The 22,500-nt window shown below is 42.3% G+C and overlaps 2 protein-coding genes across 3 annotated transcripts in view; one reads left to right on the top strand and one right to left on the bottom strand.

Moving 5' to 3' along the window:
* Positions 1–18,814, top strand: part of itgb8 (integrin, beta 8) — a 66,159-nt gene extending 47,345 nt beyond the window's left edge. For both annotated transcript variants that reach the window (XM_061882806.1, XM_061882805.1), the window contains 6 exons: positions 897–1,308; positions 3,199–3,421; positions 3,502–3,605; positions 6,522–6,629; positions 8,757–8,920; positions 15,496–18,814. In XM_061882806.1, the coding sequence (XP_061738790.1) occupies positions 897–1,308; positions 3,199–3,421; positions 3,502–3,605; positions 6,522–6,629; positions 8,757–8,920; positions 15,496–15,618 (1,134 nt within the window). In that variant the 3' untranslated portion in view covers positions 15,619–18,814. The remainder of the gene's footprint in view (positions 1–896; positions 1,309–3,198; positions 3,422–3,501; positions 3,606–6,521; positions 6,630–8,756; positions 8,921–15,495) is intronic.
* Positions 18,815–20,428: 1,614 nt separating this feature from the next.
* Positions 20,429–22,500, bottom strand: part of sp8a (sp8 transcription factor a) — a 4,923-nt gene continuing 2,851 nt past the window's right edge. The window contains exon 2 of the mRNA XM_061882803.1: positions 20,429–22,500. This exon is cut by the window's right edge and continues 13 nt beyond it. Within this exon, the coding sequence (XP_061738787.1) occupies positions 20,702–22,500 (1,799 nt within the window). The 3' untranslated portion in view covers positions 20,429–20,701.

Here is a 22,500-nt window from a genome sequence, read left to right as displayed (position 1 = left end):
ACACTATTTGATTTCCTATTATACAGCTCATTTTTATTTGACAGTTAATGAAATATCTTATGTGACATTATGCACAAAAGTGCACTTTATTTGTTTTAAACTATTGTAGTGGCGTTCTGTCCAAAAAGTTCACTTTGAGTGTTGTTTTGATATGTCATCTTAGTGACATCATGCACAAAAGTGAACTTTATGTGTTTTAAACTATTGTAGTGGCGTTCTGTCCAAAAAGTTCACTTTAATTGAGTGTTGTTTTGATATGTCATCTTAGTGACATCATGCACAAAAGTGCACTTTATTTGTTTTAAAACTATTGTAGTGGTGTTCTGTCCAAAAAGTTCACTTTAATTGAGTGTTGTTTTGATATGTCATCTTAGTGACATCATGCACAAAAGTGCACTTTATTTGTTTTAAACTATTGTAGTGGCGTTCTGTCCAAAAAGTTCACTTTAATTTAGTGTTGTTTTGATATGTCATCTTAGTGACATCATGCACAAAAGTGCACTTTATGTGTTTTAAACTATTGTAGTGGTGTTCTGTCCAAAAAGTTCACTTTGAGTGTTGTTTTGATATGTCATCTTAGTGACATCATGCACAAAAGTGCACTTTATGTGTTTTAAACTATTGTAGTGGCGTTCTGTCCAAAAAGTTCACTTTAATTGAGTGTTGTTTTGATATGTCATCTTAGTGACATCATGCACAAAAGTGCACTTTATGTGTTTTAAACTATTGTAGTGGCGTTCTGTCCAAAAAGTTCACTTTGAGTGTTGTTTTGATATGTCATCTTAGTGACATGAAGGCCAGGGCCAAATATGGAGATATATATGGTGTAAGGTGACATGGCCTAAAAATATTTCGATATTAATAAAAGGCTATGCTGTTTCCCACATCTCTTGCAGGTGTACTTCAAGGTTACTATCGGCCTGCACTCCTGTCCTGACCACGGCGCAGACGAGGACGTTGAAGTGATGGTCCGCCCGGTGGGCTACAATGAATCCACCAGGGTCAGGGTCCACTCTAAATGTCACTGCAGCTGTGGGCCGACAGGAAGCTGCCGTGACAGCCAACAGTCGCCGTGCGCCGGGACTTCAGATGGCGCCGGTCTGGAGCGCTGGCCGCATCAGGGCCTTTTTAGGAATGAATCAAAGTGGCGCTGTCGAGCAGACGGCTCCGAAGTGGACTGTAGCGGCCGAGGAGTGTGTGAATGTGGGCGGTGTGTGTGTGAGCAGAGTCGACTTGGCGCGGTCTACGGGAAATACTGCCAGGTGGACGACTTCTCCTGTCCTTATGGAGGAGGACTGCTGTGTGGGGGTAAGTCTAAAAAGGTACAGTATTTTCCGGACTATAAAGCGCACCGGCATATAAGCCACACCCACTACATTTTAAAAGCAAATATTTTTCCAGCTATCAACCGGATATACTATATTGCCAAAAGTATTTGGCCACCTGCCTTGACTTGCATATGAACTTGAAGTGCCATCCCAGTCCTGACACAATATGATGCGGGTCCACATTTTGCAGCTTCAACTCTTCTGGGAAGGCTGTCCACAAGGTTGCCGAGTGTCTTTATAGGACTTTTCCAACATTCTTCCAAAAGCACATTGGTGATGTTAGTGGAGAAGGCCTGGCTCTCAGTCGCCGTTCTCATTCATCCCATCAGGTTCAGGTCAGGACTCTGTGCAGGCCAGTCAAGTTCATCCACACCAGTGTCTTTATGGACTTTGCTTTGTGCATTGGCGCATAGTCCTGTTGGAAGAGGAAGAGGCCCACTCCAAACTGTTCCAACAATGTTGGGAGCATGGAATTGTCCAAAATGTTTTGGTATCCTGGAGCATTCACATTGGATCTAAGGAGCCAAACCCAACTCGCGAAAAACAACCCCACACCGTATTTCCTCTGCCGACCCCTCTCTGTCAGTTTACATGGCCTACCACTTTGTGGCTGAGTTGCTGTTGTTCTCAAACTCTTCCATTGTCTTATAATAAAGCCAACTGTTGACTTTGGAATATTTAGGAGCGAGGAAATTTCACAACTGGATTTGTTGCACAGGTGGCATCCTACGACAGTTCCACGCTGGAAATCACTGAGACGGCCCATTCTTTCACAAATGTTAGTAGAAACAGTCTCCATGCCCAAGTGCTTGATTTGATACACCTGTGGCAAGTGATTAGGACACCTGATTCTGATCTTTTGGACGAGTGGCCAAATACTTTTAGAAAAATAGTGTATATACGTTTTGAAATGAGTTATTTACACAGAAAAATGTTGTTAATGTTTATTTCTAAACTTTATTTCCGAACGGTGCCTTTTACACGGCAGTAAAATGGCTGATCAAACAAAACAGAAGTCGTCGTCATGGACCCACTAGCAAAACAAACTTAAATTTATCAAACTGAAACAATACAAAAACAATGCCAATGTAAGTTAATAATACTAACAAAGACATGTTGAAGAGGTTCATTTAGCCTACTGACATGTATTTATAAATGGTTGATTTCTATTGGCTAGTAAGGTAAAGTGTTGTACCTGACAAGTTTGGGCTACCTTGCTGCTGCAGCCTTCATCAGTGACACCTCTGATGAAGGCTGCAGCAAACTTGTCAAGTACAACACTTTACCTTACTAGCCTATAGAAATCAACCATTTATGTATAAACTAACAAAGACACTCGGAAACGTGTTAGCATATTGGCTAATGCTAACGATGCTAGCTTCATCATATTACCGTAGCGCATAGAACTATGCATGAAAACACTCCTGAAGACCTCACACATGGGACGTTTTAGTAAGCAAGAATTGTTTTAGTTATATTGCAACATTTACAGATGTTCCTTGAAGAAACCACACAAGTTTAAAAGGTTAGATGGCCGACCAGTACTTGTATTTCAGGTTGAGTAGCTCAGTCTAAACAGAAGGGCGCTGCAGCACCTGCAGTGAGCAAAGTCGTCCAAAATATGGCGCTATAGCACAAACAATAACACACTTACACAGTGTCTTTCTGTGTTTGTTTTTTTTAAACCATTTGTATTATGTCCGACAGCAAAGAAACATCCCTAATTTAGCAACACCGTTTTATCAGCCACAGGGCTCAAAGCTTAGGAAAAAAGTAGCGGGATATAGTCCGGAATTTACAGTACTCTTATTAATAAGACATTTACGTTTTGCATAACAGGGCTATTTGACCTTCTTTCTTCTCCTGTCAGGACGGGGAATGTGTGTGTCGGGCGAGTGTGTGTGCGAGGACGGCTGGACGGGCGACAGCTGCGGTTGTTCCCTCGCCGTGGCGACCTGCCAGTCACCTGACGGGTCGCTGTGCAGTGGGCGGGGCAAGTGCGTGTGCGGCCGATGCGTGTGTGACGGCCGGGGATACTCCGGGGACCTCTGTGACAGATGTCCTGCCTGTCAAAGCAGCTGTCAGTCAAACTGGTAACTCTCCCTATTCTATTTTTCTTTTTTTTACATGACGGGGGACAAAATGAATGTTTTTGTGTGTGTGTCCCGTACAGGAAGTGTGTGGACTGTCACGTGTCTCGTGGTCTCACACAAAATGAGAAACACTGCAACCGCACTTGTGGATCGGATGTCATCCACATCAATGCTAGGCTAACAGGTAACATGCTTTCGCTTTTGTTTTTAGCCAATGCTATTTCCCTCCACGGCAGTAGGGGCAGTATATCACCGGGAATTTTACTCCACAGCAGTAGGGGCAGTATATCACCGGGAAGTCGGGATGTCCACCCTTTTAAGAGGATGCAATGAAAAGCTAATTTTCTTTAGCATTAGCCTTATAATCGAATATGTCTTCCAATAAAACGTGAATGCCTGAGAGGGCGCTAACTTTCCAATGTGTTTTAAACATTTACAGCTTTCAGGATATAACGATGTAAATGACTTCTTACGAAACAAACGTGTTAGCATTGTGTGTCGCTAGCTAACGATAGCGATTTGGCTAAGTTTAGCTACTAACTTTAGCGATCATTAAATGTATACCCTATTGTAAAACATGACCAATGAGCAGTTTTTACTCAATATAATAAGTAATTTTGAAAAATGTCGAAATCGAATAAAAATATGTTTTATTAAACCACTAATGGTGACATAAGCTAGCCAGAGCCCTTTTTGTTATATTTTTGGGTTTAAATAAATAACTCTGTGCAGTTCTGATTGAAAGTCCACAATTACAGAATGCTAATTATTCCATTTTATTAATAAATAGAGAAGGTTAAAACATTGTCATGCAGATATAACTGGTACAACATGCAATGTACTGAATATCAAGAACATTTTTTCAGGTAGAAATACCAAATTTTACACTACCAAACATCTTTGACAATCAATTAGTGTTGTTAATGCGTGAAACTGGCGTCTAAACATGGAAGTGTAGCTCCTCCTCGGAATGCAAGTGCTCCTACAGCAGAAATACACAGTCCGTATTTTTACAAAATAATAGTTTTAAAAAGCATAACGTTTAAAAAACATTTCCTTAACCTCTTAAGTCCCAAGCTGTATGTTTACATGCTTTTTTTATTGATCTTTGCTATCTGGGCTTATTGGACCCTAATTACACTAAAAGAGTTGTTCTTAACCTGGGTTAGGTGAGTCTGCCTCAGGGGTTCGGCAGAGGTCAAAACACACCCGACTCATCGTGTAAATACAAACTTCTCCCTATCAGCGTATTACGGATACGGCAACACCTGACTGATTTGCAGGTGTGTCATTTGTTGTGAGTTTATGCACTGTGTTGGTTTTGTTGTTTGAACAAGGTGATGTTCATGCACGCTTCAGTTTGTGCACCAGTTAAAAAACATGACAACACTTTAGTATGGAGAACATGTTCACCATTAATTAGTTGCTTATTAACATGCAAATTAGTAACATATTGGCTCTTGACTAGTCATTAAGTACTTATTAGTGCCTATTCAGCAGGGCCTTATTATAACCCTAATCCTCTAACCCTAACCCTAACCAAATAACTCTAAATTAAGTATTTATTACTTAGAATATGTTCCCCTAGTGTCCAGATAACTCTAAATTGGTCATGATCTGTGGTCTGGATGATGTTTTTGTTAGTTATTGGACTCTTTTAGTTCCTGTTTGCGCTCCCTTGTTTTGTTTGGTTACCATGTTGACTTATGATCATTCTGTCATGACATCTAATTTGAACTTTGTTTTTATATATATATATATATATATATATATATATATATATATATATATAAATGGTCCTCAGTAGTCATGTAGAAATATGTGTGAATTTTGCAAAATTATTTAAATTTGGTCCCCCCGTGGACTATATTAACTCTTTTTACCCCAGGGTCCCCAGTAAGAATGATCAGCACATTACTTCATCAATCCAACCTGTAGCAGTGTTTCCCCCAGAATGTTTGTTAGTTAAGGTGGTGTCTCTCCAGGAGCAGGGGGACAGATGGGGAAGGGACTTTAAGGAAGATTGTAATTTGGCCTGTCGCCACCATCACGTCTCCTTCTCATCGCTGCAATAGACTACAGACTGTGGTGAAGTAGGCCAGCTTCGTCGCGGTGAAGAAGCCTTCAATTTTTGGTTGGGTTTTCCGCTACGTAAGCTGAATGGCGATATACGATATTTATCTCTGTATTTTTTCCGTAAAGTAAAAACAAAACAGTCCTAGTTACCTGAGATACTAAGTATGTAATTATTTTGACATAGTAAATATTGACTTACTAAGACAAAATAATAAGTCAAATTAATGACTTACTGTAAATAAGCCTTTGCATTAAGCGTTTGAAAAAAATAAAAAATAAAGAGTTAAAAGTAGGGCCACATGCTGACGTATGCTCAACTCATCATGCTTAATTTATTACAGCTTTTGGGAAGCCTGTAGTTGATTTTTATTATGTAAATGTTATATTTGTATCAACATGTGATAGCAGGGACCCTGCCATTCAAAACTAGGCTGCTACATTAATAATGATTAATGTAACTATAGCTGAAAACAATTGTACAATAGCAATAATAATAATTAATAAAGCCAAATACAAATAAGGCAACAGGAGAAGTATCCTACACTTCTTTTTTGTAAAGTAAATCTCAACAGCCGATATGGGCATCTACATCAACTATATGATTTGCCTGAGAAGCTGGACAGGACAGGACAAAAAATATAAATAAATAAATAAAAAATATGTAATTTTTTTTTTTTTAAAGATTTTAGTTTAGGCGGTGGCGCTTTGTTGTTTAGGCGGCCGCCTTAACAACAAAGTGCTGCGGGAAAACCTGTGTAGAAAGGGTGGTCCCTACAGGTGATGATCAAGAACTTGGTCCCCATTCCAAATGATAACCAGTGTGTGTGTGTGTGTGTGTGTGTTGGCCCCCAAACACATTTTTTTCACAATATTTCATCTCCCCCCCAAGTCAAAATAATTGTCCAGGCCTGTGTTAGATGCAACTTGTTTTTTTTCTGCAGACAGCAGGCTGATCTCTGATGCATTTCATACGTTCTGACGGAGTCCCACTAACAAAAAAGTGTCTTTGTTTTCTCTACAACAGGAAGCAGGGAGCTTCACTGTATGTACGTCGGCGATGACAGCTGTCGCTATTGGTTTCAAAGCCGCTTAGAGTCTGGACGGGAGCAGCTTCACATCAGCACCAGAGCAGGTAGGAGTCTGCATCACAACTGCTGGGTCAACTGCACCCTGCTGCATTTCACTCAGCAAGACTGCTGTGTGTGTGTGTGTGTGTGTGTGTGTGTGTTGCAGATGTATTATACATTTCCCTTCTGTTCCAAGCTCCGTTTTCTTCACTTACACTGACACACACAGTTAGAAATACAAGGTTGCACTTCCACACACACACGCTGACATGCAAGTGTTACAGTTCATTCCCCTCCCCTCCGGAGTTTTTGGAACAAAACCGCTCATTGTGCGCCCCCCCCCAACCACTTCTCCCCCCCATCTGCTCTTATCCCCTCAACCCGACGGGAGACTCTCTTCCTGCTGACGCCTACTCCCGGGTGTTCTCCATGGCAACCCTGTTACTAAATGTCTTTGGGCTCTTTGTGTGGCGCCGTGAAGCTGTCATCTACACTCGGTCCCAGCAGATACGCAGCTAACTACAAACCCAAAAATCCAGTGAAGTTGTCACGTTGTGTAAATAGTAAATAAAAACAGAATATAATGATTTGCAAATCCTTTTCAAGCTGTAATCAACTGAATAGACTGCAACGACAAGATACTTAACGTTGGAACTGGAAAATAATGCAAATATTAGCTCATTTAGAATTTGATGGCAGCAACATGCTTCAAAAAAGCTGGCACAAGTGGCAAAAAGACTGAGAAAGTTGAGGAATGTTGGTCAAACACTTATTTTGCACATCCCACAGGTGAACAGGCTAATTGGGAACAGGTGGGTGCCATGATTGGGTATAAAAGCAGCTTCCATGAAATGCTCAGGCATTCACAAACAAGGACGGGGCGAGGGTCACCACTTTGTCAACAAATGCACAACCAAATTGTTTAAAAGTAACATTTCTCAACCAGCAAGGTTCAGGGATTTCACCATCTATGCTCAGTAATATCATCAAAAGGTTCAGACAATCTGGAGAAATCACTGCACGTAAGCCATGATATTACGGACCTTCGATTCCAGCATCAAAAAGCGACATCAGTGTGTAAAGGATATCACTACATTGGTTTAGGAACACTTAAAAAAACACTGTCAGTAACTACAGTTGGTTGCTACATCTGTAAGTGCATCTACTATGCAAAGCCAAAGCCATTTATCAACAACACCGGCTTCGCTGGGCCCGAGCTCATCTAAGATGGACTGATGCAAAGTGGAAAAGTGTTCTGTGGTCTGACGAGTCCACATTTCAAATTGTGTTTGGAAACAGTGGCAGTGGTATCCTCCGGACCAAAGAGGAAAAGAACCATCCGGACTCTTCAAGACGCAAAGTGTAAAAGCCAGCATGTGTGATGGTATGGGGGTGCATTAGTGCCCAAGGCATGGGTAACTTACACATGTGTGATGGTATGGGGGTGTATTAGTGCCCAAGGCATGGGTAACTTACACATGTGTGATGGTATGGGGGTGTATTAGTGAACAAGACATGGGTAACTTACACATCTGTGAAGGCACCATTAATGCTGAAAGGTACATACAGGTTTTGGAGCAACATATGTTGTCATACAAGCAACGTTATCATGGACGCCCCTGCTTATTTCAGCAAGACAATGCCAAGCCTCTTGTTACAACAGCGTGGCTTCATAGTAAACTAGACTGGCCTGCCTGTAGTCCAGACCTGTCTCCCATTGAAAATGTGTGGCGCATTATGAGGAGCTAAAATACAACAATATTGAACAACTTAAGCTGTACATCAAGTAAGAATGGGAAATAATTCCACCTGAGCATCAAAAATGTGTCTCCTCAGTTCCTAAAGGTTTACTGAGTGTTGTTAAAAGGAAAGGCCATGTAACACAGTGGTAAAAATGCCCCTGTGACAACTTTTTGGCAATGTGTTGCTGCCATTAAATTCTAAGTTAATGATTATTTGCAACAACAAAAAATAAAGTTACTCAGTGTGAACATTAAATATCTTGTCTTTGCAGTCTGAAAACTATTTTCAAATCATTGTATTCTCTTTTTATTTACCATTTACACAACGTGACAACTTCACTGCTTTTGGGGGTTGTACTCCGACTGCTGTGTAAGCATTTTTGCTCACTTAACTACCGTTCTAACACCCTGTGTGTGTGTGTGTGTGTGTGTGTGTGTGTGTGTGTGTAGAATGTGCCAGTGGAGGCCGGGTGCTGGGGACCTTCCTAAGTGTGTGCGCGCTGACTGTCCTGTGCGGGCTGGTGGTGGTGGCCGTGTCCAGGCTGCTGCTCCAGAAAAGAGGCCGGTCACTAGAGGGCGCCACTCAGGATGGAGCCTACCTCTGCACGGGCAAGGTAAGCGCACAGGCGCCAACAATGAACACAACCGGGGTAGGATATAACGCTCCGATGGTTTCACCGTCTGCACGGTTGCGTCTGTCAGCAGACGTCCAGATGTGTTTTACATTTCCCGACTTCAGCGAACGCGGCGGAGCGATGTGCGGCCTGCTGTGATTTAAGGAACCGCGAAGACAAATGCAAGGGGGAGGGGGGTGTTTTGTTTGGACTGTGACTGCTGTTTAAGGTGGTCACCTGGGGGGGAAACACACACAAACCGCCAAAACCCTGTGCAATACGGGTAAAACACAACAGAAGCACAATGAAACCGGAAATAGCTATGGGGGGACAAAAAGAAATGTGTCAATAATTATCATGTGCTGTTAATTTAATTTCATAATTTAATCATTGACCATTTGATTCATTGCTGATTTTTTTCTTCATTACACATTTAAATGATTAATTAGATGTATTTTCTTTGTGTGTGTGTGAATGCACCAAAGCATTTACACATATCACACAAAATTCATCTATTTATTCTTATTCTTCAGATTTTGGCACGCTCTACCTTCTACATTTTTCATCCGATTCAAAGCGTTCCAACTTCAAACTGTTCAGCCTTGGCAAATTTAAAAGAAATAATTCACAGATCTCCCAGAATTTCAAGTTTTCCGGGACATTTTCCCCATTCAAAATGAATTGGCCAATTTTCAAACTTCCACCATTTCCACATTTTTCATCTGATTCGGTCTGTTCCAGAATCAAAATATTCAGCATGTTCAAAATTGTGTCCTCTCCAACAATAAAAAAAAATTTCCCGGACTTCCAAAAATTCAGTATTCAGGGACATTTTCCCCATTCAAAATGAATTGGCCATTTTTCAAATGTCCACCATTTCCACATTTTTCATCTGATTCAGTCTGTTCTAACTTCAAATTACCCAGCCTGTTCAAATTAGTGTGCTCTCCAACATTTTTTTTTTTAATTCCCAGATTTTCAAAAATTCCCAGTTTTCAGGGACATTTTCCTCATTCAAAATCAAATTGGCCATTTTTCAAACTTCCACCATTTCCTTATTTTTCATCTGATTTGGTCTGTTCCAACTTCAAAATATTCAGCCTGCTCACAACTGTGTGCCCTCCTTCAACAATTAAAAAAAAAATCCTGAATTTCCAAAATTCAGTTTTCAGGGACATTTTCCCCATTCAAAATAAATTGGCCATGTTTTCAACTTCCACAATTCGCACATTTTTCAACCGATTCAAACCAATCAACCATCGACATATTCCACTCATCCTGAAAATTCTAACTCATTTTTCCAAGTTCAAAATAATTCCAGGAATTCCCAGAATTCCTTTTTTTCAAACCCTTCTTTAAACCGTTTTTTCTGGTGAATACTCCTGCACATTTTTAACTGTTCCTCCGTTCAAACATTCCTCTTAATCAGGACAAAAAACTGTTGTTTTTAGAACCGGACAAATTCCTGTTTTTTCCAAAATTCCTGGAATTCCTTAATACCATTTCTCAATTAAAAATGTTGCTACGTCAACATTTCTCGACCGATTCAGAATATTTAAGTTTTATAACATTTTCAAAAAAAATTCCAGCTTTTCCTGAAATTCCCAAATTTCCATGAAATTCCCATTGAAACGCATGGTACATTTTTCAAAGTTCCACAATTCCCCCATTTGTCAAACGGCGCTATACCACAATTAGGATCCTTTGTAGCCCATTTGCTTGCTTAAGACTTAAAGGCCTACTGAAATGAAATATTCTTATTTAAAGGGGATAGCAGCTCCATTCTGTGTGTCATACTTCATCATTTCGCCTTATTGCCATATTTTTGCTGAAAGGATTTAGTAGAGAACATCCACGATAAAGTTCCCAACTTTTAGTCGCTAATAAAAAAGCCTCGCCTGTACCGGAAGTAGCAGACGATGTGCGCGTGATGTCACGAGTTGTGGAGCTCCTCACATCTGAACATTGTTTATAATCATGGCCACCAGCAGCGAGAGCGATTCGGACCGAGAAAGCGACGATTCCCCCATTAATTTGAGCGAGGATGAAAGATTTGTGGATGAGGAAAGTGAGAGTGAAGGACTAGAAAAAAGAAAAAAAAACACTAGACGGCAGAGCGATTCAGATGTTATTAGACAAATTTACTAGGATAATTCTGGAAAATCCCTTATCTGCTTATTGTGTTACTAGTGTTTTAGTGAGATTATATGGTCATACCTGTACAACCTGAAGGTCGAAGGGGTGTGGCCACAGGTGTGGTGACCGCTAGTGTCTCAGAGGGAAGCCACGTTTCTCGACGAGGCGAAGGCAGCCGATGCTTCCTCCACGTTGGAAGCATCCGACTGTCGGGGGCGGCCAGTGGGAGGAGGCAAGAGAGTCCGCAGCTGCCTCTTTGACAGGTGCACAAGGAACAACGTAAGCTCTCCGCTAATGTTTACAGTAAGAGCCTACTTATTACCACCATTTTCTCACCGAAACCTGCCGGTTGACATGTGGTACGGAACCATGTTCGCTTGACTGCTCTGTTCCATAGTAAAGCTTCATCGCCATCTTTCGGGAATGTAAACAAGGAAACACCGGCTGTGTTTGTGATGCTAAAGGCGGCCGCAATACACCGCTTCCCACCTACATCTTTCTTCTTTGACGTCTCTATTATTAAGTGAACAAATTGCAAAAGATTCAGCAACACAGAGTTCATAATACTGTGGAATTACAAACGACTTATAGCTGTGAACAGTGCTGGACCAAAATGTCCTCTACAATACGTGCCAATACGGCCAATTTAGTTTACTAAATTACAATTTTAAAAATTTCCCGCAGAGTTTCCTGTTGAAAACGTTGCGGAATGATGACGCTTATGATGACGCGTGTTTGTGACGTTATTGGTTGGAGGTGACATATTAGCCCAGCACCACTTACGGCTAAAAGTAGTCTCTTTTCATCGCGCAATTACACAGTATTTTGGACATCTGTGTTGCTGAATCTTTTGCGATTTGTTCAATTAATAATGGAGACAATAAAGAAGAATGCTGTTGGTGGAAAGCGGTGGATTGCAGCTGCCTTTAGCACCGAGACACAGCCGAGGTTTGTTTGTTGTGAAGCTTTAACACAGAGCGGTCAAGCGAACATGTTTCTCTACGTCAACCAGCAAGTTTTTGGATGGGAAAATTGTGATATTATGTCGGCTCTTACCGGAAACTTTAGTGGATTACGCAACTTCATCCTGCAGCTCAAAAAGGCAGCTGTGATCTAGGATCCTCGGCTTCTCTCAGAGACACTGGCGTTCACCGCAGCCGTCCGACTTTATATTCTCACTAAAATACTATAACACAATAAGCAGATAAGGGATTTTCCAGAATTATCCTAGTAAATGTGTTTAATTACATCTGAAACGCTCCCACTGCCGCATTTTTTTTTTTTAATGCTTCACTCTAACTGTCCTCCTCCACAAATCTTTCCTCCTCGCTCAAATTAATGGGGAAATCGTCGCTTTCTCGGTCCGAAACACTCTTACTGCTGGTGGCTCACATTATAAACAATGTGAGGAGCTCCACAACCCGTGACGTCACGTGCACATTGTCTGCTACTTCCGGTACAGGCAAGGCTTTTTTATTAGCGACCAAAAGTTGTGAACTTTTTCGTGGATGTTCTCTACTAAATCCTTTCAGCAAAAATATGGCGATATCGCGAAATGATGAAGTATGACACATAGAATGGACCTGCTATCCCCGTTTAAATAAGAACATCTCATTTCAGTAGGCCTTTAAGACAGTATTTTCGTGACCCCTTTTATTTTGAAAAGCATGGAGATACATGTCGGCACCCGTAGCGACATATTGCTATCGGCGCAAATACACACACATATATATATATATACATAAAATGCTCAGCAATTCAACCTCTCAAGTGAAGTAATGTGTAAATATAATCACAAAAAGGACTTTCAGATGAGAAATCTTGCAGACATGTCCAAAATTAAACGTGACAAACAAAGTCTAACAAGCTACTAAGCTAGCAGTTAGCTTGTGAACTGAACACAATAAAACTGACAAAATAACTAGAAACACAGTTTTCATCCTCTGACAAGGAAGCACAAACGTAGTTTTAAGGACGTAGCAAGGAGAACTGAAGAAGAAAACAAAGTTACTCACTGAGCAGTTTTGAAGCACCTGAAGACGCTTGTTGCACTGATGCGTTCAGGGCCCCCTCCAGCGTCGTAATATTCACCTCCATGCAAACTACCAACAAGCACGACAGAGACGGCCTGTTGTGTACATTGAGCAGGAGTACTGACTTCCACCATGGTGCAGCAATACCAGCGTCTCCCACACAATTTGTACCGACACGAACACGTTAAAACGCATCTGAACTGCCAGAGAAAAGGAAAATAAAGCCATATTTAGCGATTTAATCAAAGACCATATATATATATATATTTTTTCAAATAAGGAGAGAGATAGAATTCTTAGGCTACATTTGAAGAGCAGGACATTTTTTTGGGGGGGGGGGGGGGAAGTTGATCGTTTAAGTAGTCATTTACATTACAAGAAAAATAGTCATTTCTAAATGTGAAACAGATTGTGTCCCTGAAGTCACCCTGATGTGCACATGACGTCACGTGCCCCGCGTCATGCGCAGTGGTGTGTTGACGGAAGTAAACATGGCTCCGATTTTTTTTCTTTGTCTTTTATTTTTATTTTTTTTTATTTTTTTATGTTTGAATACAAATGTCATTTAAATGGAATTAACAATCAGCATAACAATCAGAATAAAAGTGATTCTTAATTTTTTTTTTAAATAATAACTCTCGTAGCTCTTAGTCCTGTAGGCCAGTGGTTCTCAAATGGGGGTATGTGTACCTCCTGGGGGTACTTGAAGCTATGCCAAGGGGGACGTGAGATTTTTTTTTAAATATTCTAAAAATAGCTACAATTCAAAAATCCTTTATAAATATATTGATTGAATAATATGTCAACAAAATATGAATGTAAGTTCATAAACTGTGAAAAAAATGCAGCAATGCAATATTCAGTGTTGACAGCTAGATTTTTTGTGGACATGTTCCATAAATATTGATGTTAAAGATTTATTTTTTTGTGAAGAAATGTTTATAAGTAAGTTGATGAATCCAGATGGATCTCTATTACAATCCCCAAAGAGGGCACTTTAAGTTGATGATTACTTCTATGTGGAGAAATCTGCATTTAGAATTGAATCACTTGTTTATTTTTCAACAAGTTTTTAGTTATTTTTATATCTTTTTTTCCAAATACTTCAAGAAAGACCACTACAAATGAGCAATATTTTGCACTGTTATACAATTTAATAAATCAGAAACTGATGACATAGTGCTGTATTTTACTTCTTTATCTCTTTTTGCTCTGATTAGGGGGTACTTGAATTTAAAAAATGTTCACAGGGGTACATCACTGAAAAAAGGTTGAGAACCACTGCTGTAGTCCACCTATCCATCCACCCATCCATCCATTTTTTTACCGCTTGTCCCTTTCGGGGTCACAGGAGGTCGCTGGAGCTATCTCAGCATTTGTGGGAATTTCAAGGGTTTTGAGGAACTGGACATTCAAAAAAATGTTCATAACAAAATCATTTAGCGTAGAAGATTAAGAAAGGAGAGGGCAATCATTTTGTCTCTTGCAGTTTGTGAAATATTTGCTCCGAGGCGAGTAGTGAAGTGTTGGCTCTTTGACGTTGAACATCTTTTCACCTGTTTTCTACTCTTGTTTTTTTTAAATGTATTTTTTTTCTTAAGCAATCTTTATACAAACAAAACATGTCAAATATAGTACAGTAAAATACAAATATATATATATATATATAAAATTGGGATGATGAAGTGAGCATGAGTTAGTACATTACCAGCGCATCGGCCCTTTCCAAACTTTCCAGGTTGTAAACCAAACCTGTCTGAGCCAGGACAGGTGGTGCACTTCCATACTTCCATGCGCTCTTCAAATTACAACTTTAGTCTTTCCAAAAAAACAACAACTTTAGTTTCAAAAAAAAAAAAAAGGTTTTTTTTCCAAGGTTGACAAAAACAAATTTAACTACAAAAAAAGCTATAAACAAAACTAAGTTCAAGTGCTCAAAAAAACGTTGGCACCGCCCGTCTCTCCACCTGACGTTTGTCCAATCAGCGTCACCTGTGCACACCTGTGTGCTTTCCTCACAGGTGCTGTAAATGACACTGACTTCCTAAATTCAAAAATTAATAAATGATTTTAATACATGCAGTATCAGAGAAATAGAAATACCACAAAAATGGCTACCAAAACTAGAATGACCAACATCAAAGTTAAGTAGCGCAGTAGGCCCAAGTATTCATCAATTACCACCACAATGACCAACGCCAAAGTGCAGTAGCGCAGTAGGCCCGAGTATTCATCAAACAACCAATACTTATTTTAAGTTAATATAAGGACTGCCGAAATACCAGCAACACAAACATGGCTACCACAACCACTGACAGATGAGTCCTCCAAAATGAGACATGAATAAGAAGGGGCGTCTTATGTTCGGGTTGATGCGGCCTCATTGGTTCCTATCCCATCTTTCAGGAGCTATCCTACATCCCGACGAGCAACGAGAAAACGGTCACCTACAGGAGAGAGCCACCGCCTGACCACGCGGTGGAGATGACCGTTCACGTCAAGATGCCCCTTGGCGAGCCCTGGCAGTGACGGCGGGACCAGAAAGAAGTCCGTGGCCAGGTCCGTGGGAATCCAACCTGGCCAGTTTGACGGTGGGGCTGGAGAAAAAAAGCCTTGGGACTGGAAAGGCCAGTATTGTGGATCAAAGAGCACAAATACTTCCTGTGCAGCACTCATCACTCTCATTGATGTAAGTGTGTGTGTGTGCGTGTGTGTGTGTGTGTGTGTGTGTGTGTGTGTGTGTGTGTGTGTGTGTGTGTGTGTGTGTGTGTGTGTTGCTCATAATATTGCAGTTTGTTTGGGTCTCTGCGAGCCATAAACTCTTAATCTCAAACGTAGGCTGCCCTCTGGTGGTCATCATGAGGTACGACGTATGTGTCCTCCATGTAGTCAGTGCTTGGTCTATTATTCATTGTTGGGTTCTAGATGTTTCCCCCTCATGCTGTGTTCCCAGGAAGAGCAGATTCCTGGGATTTGAAGTCGACTTGCACTTGTGTGACATATTATATATATATATATATATATATATATATATATATATATATATATACATATATGTATGTGTATGTATATATATTATACTACTGACGTGGGCATTAAGGGAGCAGTAGCCCATCCACTGGAATCGCCATGCAAATGTAAACACAGCATGATCATGTGACCTGTGACATGTGACCTGGTGCCGATTGTCGACCATCTGCTAGATCTCCTGAGTCCGGGATGAACACTCACCTGGCCTCAGATCCCAGGTGGAGCCTCTGGACTGGACAAGTCCTCTTGCACTATTAGACCTCCTCCTAGTTCTTGTGTTGAAGCAATGATGTTTACAGCCATGGCTGCTCCATTATTTCTGTGAAGTCTATTTATTTGCTCTTGTGAGGTCACAGGTGTCAAACTCAAGGACCGCCTTGTCAGTTGTTGTTGTCCGCCAAATCTATTAAAGGTGGCCCACCACTTCAATTTATATAGTCCTCCTTGTTATTTACGTGCCCCCCCCACCCCCCCAAATCATTTTTTGTGATGCAGCCTGTAATGTGGCCCCTTAAATCCTTTTTATGTGGCCCACTATGCCATTTTATTGTTGACCGCCACTCTATTTATGTGGCCACTCACTTTTTAAAAAAATCCAGCCTGGCTTATCATTTAGTGTTGTCCACCATGTAATTTCAATGTGGCCCACCACGTCATTTAATGTTGTCCACCACATCATTTTATAGTGGTCCACCATGTCACTTAATGTTATCCAACAGATCATTTTAAAGTGGCCCACCACATCATTTAATGTTGTCCACTACGTCATTTAATGTTGTCCACCACATCATTTTATAGTGGTCCACCATGTCACTTAATGTTATCCAACAGATCATTTTAAAGTGGCCCACCACATCATTTAATGTTGTCCACCACGTCATTTAATGTTGTCCACCACATCATTTTATAGTGGTCCACCATGTCACTTAATGTTATCCAACAGATCATTTTAAAGTGGCCCAGCACATCATTTAATGTTGTCCACCATGTCACTTAATGTTATCCAACAGATCATTTTAAAGTGGCCCACCACATCATTTAATGTTGTCCACCATGTCACTTAATGTTATCCAACAGATCATTTTAAAGTGGCCCACCACATCATTTAATGTTGTCCACCATGTCATTTAATGTTATCCAACAGATCATTTTAAAGTGGCCCACCAGATCATTTAATGTTGTCCACCAAATCATTTTGTATTGACCCGCCTCATCATATTATTGCAGACTACTACATCGTTGTAATGTGACCCGCATCATCATTTTAGAGTGGCCCACAATGTCATTGGTGTGGCCTGCAAAACACTGTATATAAAACAGCACTTCCTGATTAATTGTGAGTTTTTTCTTTCACTTAAATCATCTACTTTTCATCTGATCCATCCATCTGTACAAAATATGCTTTTCTGTTTAAGTTCACATGTAATCAATGTTGCAAGTGGCCCCCGAGGGCCGCTTTAATTGCGATGTGGCCCCTAATAAAATGAGTTTGACACCCCTGGCCAAGGAACATGTGTTGGAATAAAATCACAAATGTGTTTGTAAGACTAATTGTGTGTCCCACATTGTGATTTTGCAGCAGGGAAGGGATTCACAGGGTGGATCTCGCGTGAGAGGAAGAGGGGTTAATTAATTTGCAATGCAGTCTGCTGAAAATGATGGAAAGTGCCACTCTACATAGCAAGTGGTAAAAGTTGGAATTAAATTTGAAGATATTCCACATTCTACTGCCATCGTGTAACCAACCCCAATTCGTCACGTTTCATGTGTCAGGTAAACCGTGACGAATGCCCCCACCCCCCTGCTACTGCACGCCTAAGAGTCGCCATGTTGCGTCCTCTGCTGTGGAAATTTGTGTTTTGCAGAACGGAGCTTTTCTTCCCCAAAATGTTTTTTTTTTAATGCTGGGAAAAAAAAGTCCACTGCACAGGACGTCACTTTTCAGAAGGATCCAGCAAAATAAGTACTTTTATTTCTGTGTTTTATTGATTTTTACCTGAGTTTAGTGGTGTTATTCAACATAGCTCTTTGATTTGATTATTTTCTCAAAAACGTGTCTCACCAAGCACCAGCATAATGACCAGCATTAAAATACAGTAGCAGAGTAGGCCTAAGCGTTCATTAAAGTCAAGGTAGATGCTTTGTTTAACAAGCTCATATTTTTGCCCACTGTAAAATTACACATAGTTTGAACAGTAACACTGCATGAGACAATAAAACATGAATTTATAAAATCCTATAAACTAAATCGGACGAATCTTCACAAAAATATTTGCGTGAGAATTGACACATCGTTCTATTCACCAGAAGTCACTGACTGGCCTCAATCGTCACGGTTTACCTGACACATGAAATGTGACAAATTGGGGGTGGTTGCACTACCAACTTTGGCCACCGGATGGCAGTAGAGCATTGAATATCTTAAAATGTGTTTTGTGGCAATTCCAACTTTGACCACAGCGTCAGTTGCTCTCCATCATTTCCAGCAGACTGCATTGGAGAATGATTAATCCCCCCCAGCCCAGGACTGGGGCCATATGAATATAAATCCCTTCTCTGCTGTAGTTGTCTTATCTACGTTAATAATAAAAAGAGCAATACGCAAATCATCTCATTGAAGTAAAAGCAGTTTTAAGTGCAGTTTTAATGTCAACTGTGATCGTTTTCTTCGCAATAAAAACACTTTTTAAATGAATAGGGACAAATTGTACTTTTTTGCAGGAAATGACCATTTCTATTTTTTAAGCTTGCAACAAAAAAATAAAAAGCTAATAAAAGACTCAAAAAGGGTTTAGTTTATTTGAATATTTTCTGGTGGAGTTACTATTAGGTCAGAAGTTTGAGTGCGTTTTGTCATTTGACCACTAGAGGGAGACACACTAAACTATAAAAGGTGTGGAAAATACGAGCCAAGAATTGACTTCAAAATTCAATAAATGCTCTAATCTGCATTTTCTCGAAAATAATGTAAAATAAAACAAATATTTGGGAAACATCTTTAGTCTTATGACACGTGTGATTTTCCTTTCTATATAGCAATTTAAGAAGTTAAATCACATCACATTATTCTTAATACTGTATATCAATATATGAGTATAAACATATGTTGATATACAAGGCAGTATTTTTGTTTTAATGTATGAATGGTAATCACTTCATCCTTCTCAATATAAGGAGTAAAATACCATCATATGATTATACTCCCTATATATAAATATGGATAGTAAAATGGAATAGCCTACTATCACAGTATAGGGAGTACAATCAATTGATTTTGCTTTTTATACTGAAATGCAATGATTTCGTATCAATATATGGATTAAAATCATGTGATAGTATTCCCAAAATGGCATTGCATTACATTATATATATATATATATATATATATATATATATATATGTATATATATATATATATATACACAGTGGGGCGAAAAAGTATTTAGTCAGCCAGCGATTGTGCAAGTTCTCCCACTTCAAATGATGACAGAGGTCTGTCATTTTCATCATAGGTACACTTCAACTGTGAGAGACAGAATGTGGAAAAAAAATCCAGGAATTCACATTGTAGGAATTTTAAAGAATTTATTTGTAAATGATGGTGGAAAATAAGTATTTGGTCAAGCATTCAAAGCTCTCACTGATGGAAGGAGGTTTTGGCTGAAAATGATGTTTCCACCCCCATGCTTCACAGTAGGTATGGTGTTCTTGGGATGCAACTCAGTATTCTTCTTCCTCCAAACACGACCAGTTGAGTTGATACCAAAATGGATACATGGATGATACAGCAGAGGATTGGGAGAATGTCATGTGGTCAGATGAAACCAAAATAGAACTTTTTGCTATAAGCTCAACTGGTGGTGTTTGGAGGAAGAAGAGTACTGAGTTGTATCCCAAGAACACCATACCTACTGTGAAGCATGGGGGTGGAAACATCATTTTGAACCAAAACCTCCTTCCATCAGTGAGAGCTTTGAATGGTTGACCAAATACTTATTTTCCACCATCATTTACAAATAAATTATTTAAAATTCCTACCATGTAATTCCTGGACTTTTTTTTCCCACATTCTGTCTGTCACAGTTGAAGTGTACCTATGATGAAAATGACAGACCTCTGTCATCATTTGAAGTGGGAGAACTTGCACAATCGCTGGCTGACTAAATACTTTTTTGCCCCACTGTATATGTATATATATATATATATATACGCATACAAATACATACATACACACACACACACAAAAATAAATAAATATATATATATACACACACACACACACACACACTGTATATATCAATAAGAACTCGTTATTTTTAAATGTTAGGGATGATTTTACATGAAAATATGGATTCAAATACAATGGCCTTGTTTTGTTTTTTTTCCACAAAAGCAGTCAAATCACTAAGTAAGTAAGTAAGTAAGAGTTGTGTATATTAGAGAAGTTTTATTAACCACTGGAGATGAGCAAGAATATGTTGCGTAAAGAAGTCAAAAAGGTGAAAGTGGTGTTTGTTGCAGCGGAAGTCTGCAGTTCGAGGCCAGGTAAGTGTGTTCATGTCTTGGAGAAAAAGGAGGTGGTTTATGTCACCTGGCGAGTGTGGACGGCGGCCTGCGTCTCCGGGGACGTCGTGGGGCTCCCCGCCGCGCTGATGTCCGTGTGGCTGCCGCCCTTGCCGGGTCCCCCCGCCGCCTCGTGCCCGTGCGTCTGCGCGTGCTTGCCCAGGTGGTCGGAGCGCATGAAGCGCTTGTGACAGACGCCGCACTCGAAGCGCTTCTCCCCGGTGTGCGTGCGCAGGTGCCGCTGGAGCTCGTCGGAGCGCATGAAGCGTTTTCCGCAGAAGAGCCAGTTGCAGACGAAGGGCCGCTCGCCGGTGTGCCAGCGCAGGTGCGCCCTCAGGTGCGACGTCTTGCCGTACACCTTCCCGCAGCCCGGCACGTGGCAGCTGTGCAGCGCCCCGGCCTGCGCGCCTCCTCCTCCCGCCGCCGCCTCCTGGCAGTTGGGGCAGTCGCAGCTGCTTCTGCCGCCGTAGCGGCGCGCCGAGGAGCGGGAGGACGCCGGCTGCGGGAGGACGGCCCCCCCGGTGCTGTTGCAGTCCGCGGGGGCGGGCGGCCGGAAGCCGTCAAACAGGTGCTGCAGCGGGGCCACGTGCTGCTGAGTGCCGGCCTCCGCTCGGCTCTGGAAGTCCCAGCAGGATTCTGACGCGGCCTTCAGCCAGGACTCATAGGGGTGCAGGCGCGGGTAGGACGCGGCAGGCTGGGCGTCCTCCCCCGGGACACACTTGTGGAAGGCGGAAGGCTGGGTGTCCTCCCCCGGGACACACTTGTGGAAGGCGGCAGGCTGGGTGTCCTCCCCCGGGACACACTTGTGGAAGGCGGCAGGCTGGGTGTCCTCCCCCGGGACACACTTGTGGAAGGCGGCAGGCTGGGTGTCCTCCCCCGGGACACACTTGTGGAAGGCGGCAGGCTGGGTGTCCTCCCCCGGGACACACTTGTGGAAGGCGGAAGGCTGGGTGTCCTCCCCCGGGACACACTTGTGGAAGGCGGCAGGCTGGGTGTCCTCCCCCGGGACACACTTGTGGAAGGCGGAAGGCTGGGCGTCCTCCCCCGGGACACACTTGTGGAAGGCGGAAGGCTGGGTGTCCTCCCCCGGGACACACTTGTGGAAGGCGGAAGGCTGGGCGTCCTCCCCCGGGACACACTTGTGGAAGGCGGCAGGCTGGGTGTCCTCCCCCGGGACACACTTGTGGAAGGCGGCAGGCTGGGTGTCCTCCCCCGGGACACACTTGTGGAAGGCAGCAGGCTGGGTGTCCTCCCCCGGGACACACTTGTGGAAGGCGGCAGGCTGGGTGTCCTCCCCCGGGACACACTTGTGGAAGGCGGCAGGCTGGGTGTCCTCCCCCGGGACACACTTGTGGAAGGCGGCAGGCTGGGTGTCCTCCCCCGGGACACACTTGTGGAAGGCGGCAGGCTGGGTGTCCTCCCCCGGGACACACTTGTGGAAGGCGGCAGGCTGGGCGTCCTCCCCCGGGACACACTTGTGGAAGGCGGCAGGCTGGGTGTCCTCCCCCGGGACACACTTGTGGAAGGCGGAAGGCTGGGTGTCCTCCCCCGGGACACACTTGTGGAAGGCGGAAGGCTGGGTGTCCTCCCCCGGGACACACTTGTGGAAGGCGGCCAAGTCGGAGGTGCTGGTGGCCGAGAAGTCGCTGGAAGACTCCGCGCAAAAACTTACCGCGTTGTTCGTGGAGGAGGTGACCGGGAACACGCTCCCCTTCCACGGGTGGAAGCCCCGGGAGAGCGCGGGAGGAGCAGCGGGGGGACTGGACTCTCCTATCCGGCTGCAGGTGGCTGCCAGCAGGCTGAGAGGCGGGCTGCCCA

This window comes from Nerophis ophidion, linkage group LG21 (assembly GCF_033978795.1).
Source record: "Nerophis ophidion isolate RoL-2023_Sa linkage group LG21, RoL_Noph_v1.0, whole genome shotgun sequence".
NCBI lineage: Eukaryota > Metazoa > Chordata > Actinopteri > Syngnathiformes > Syngnathidae > Nerophis > Nerophis ophidion.
This window is presented reverse-complemented; position numbering and strand designations above follow the sequence as displayed.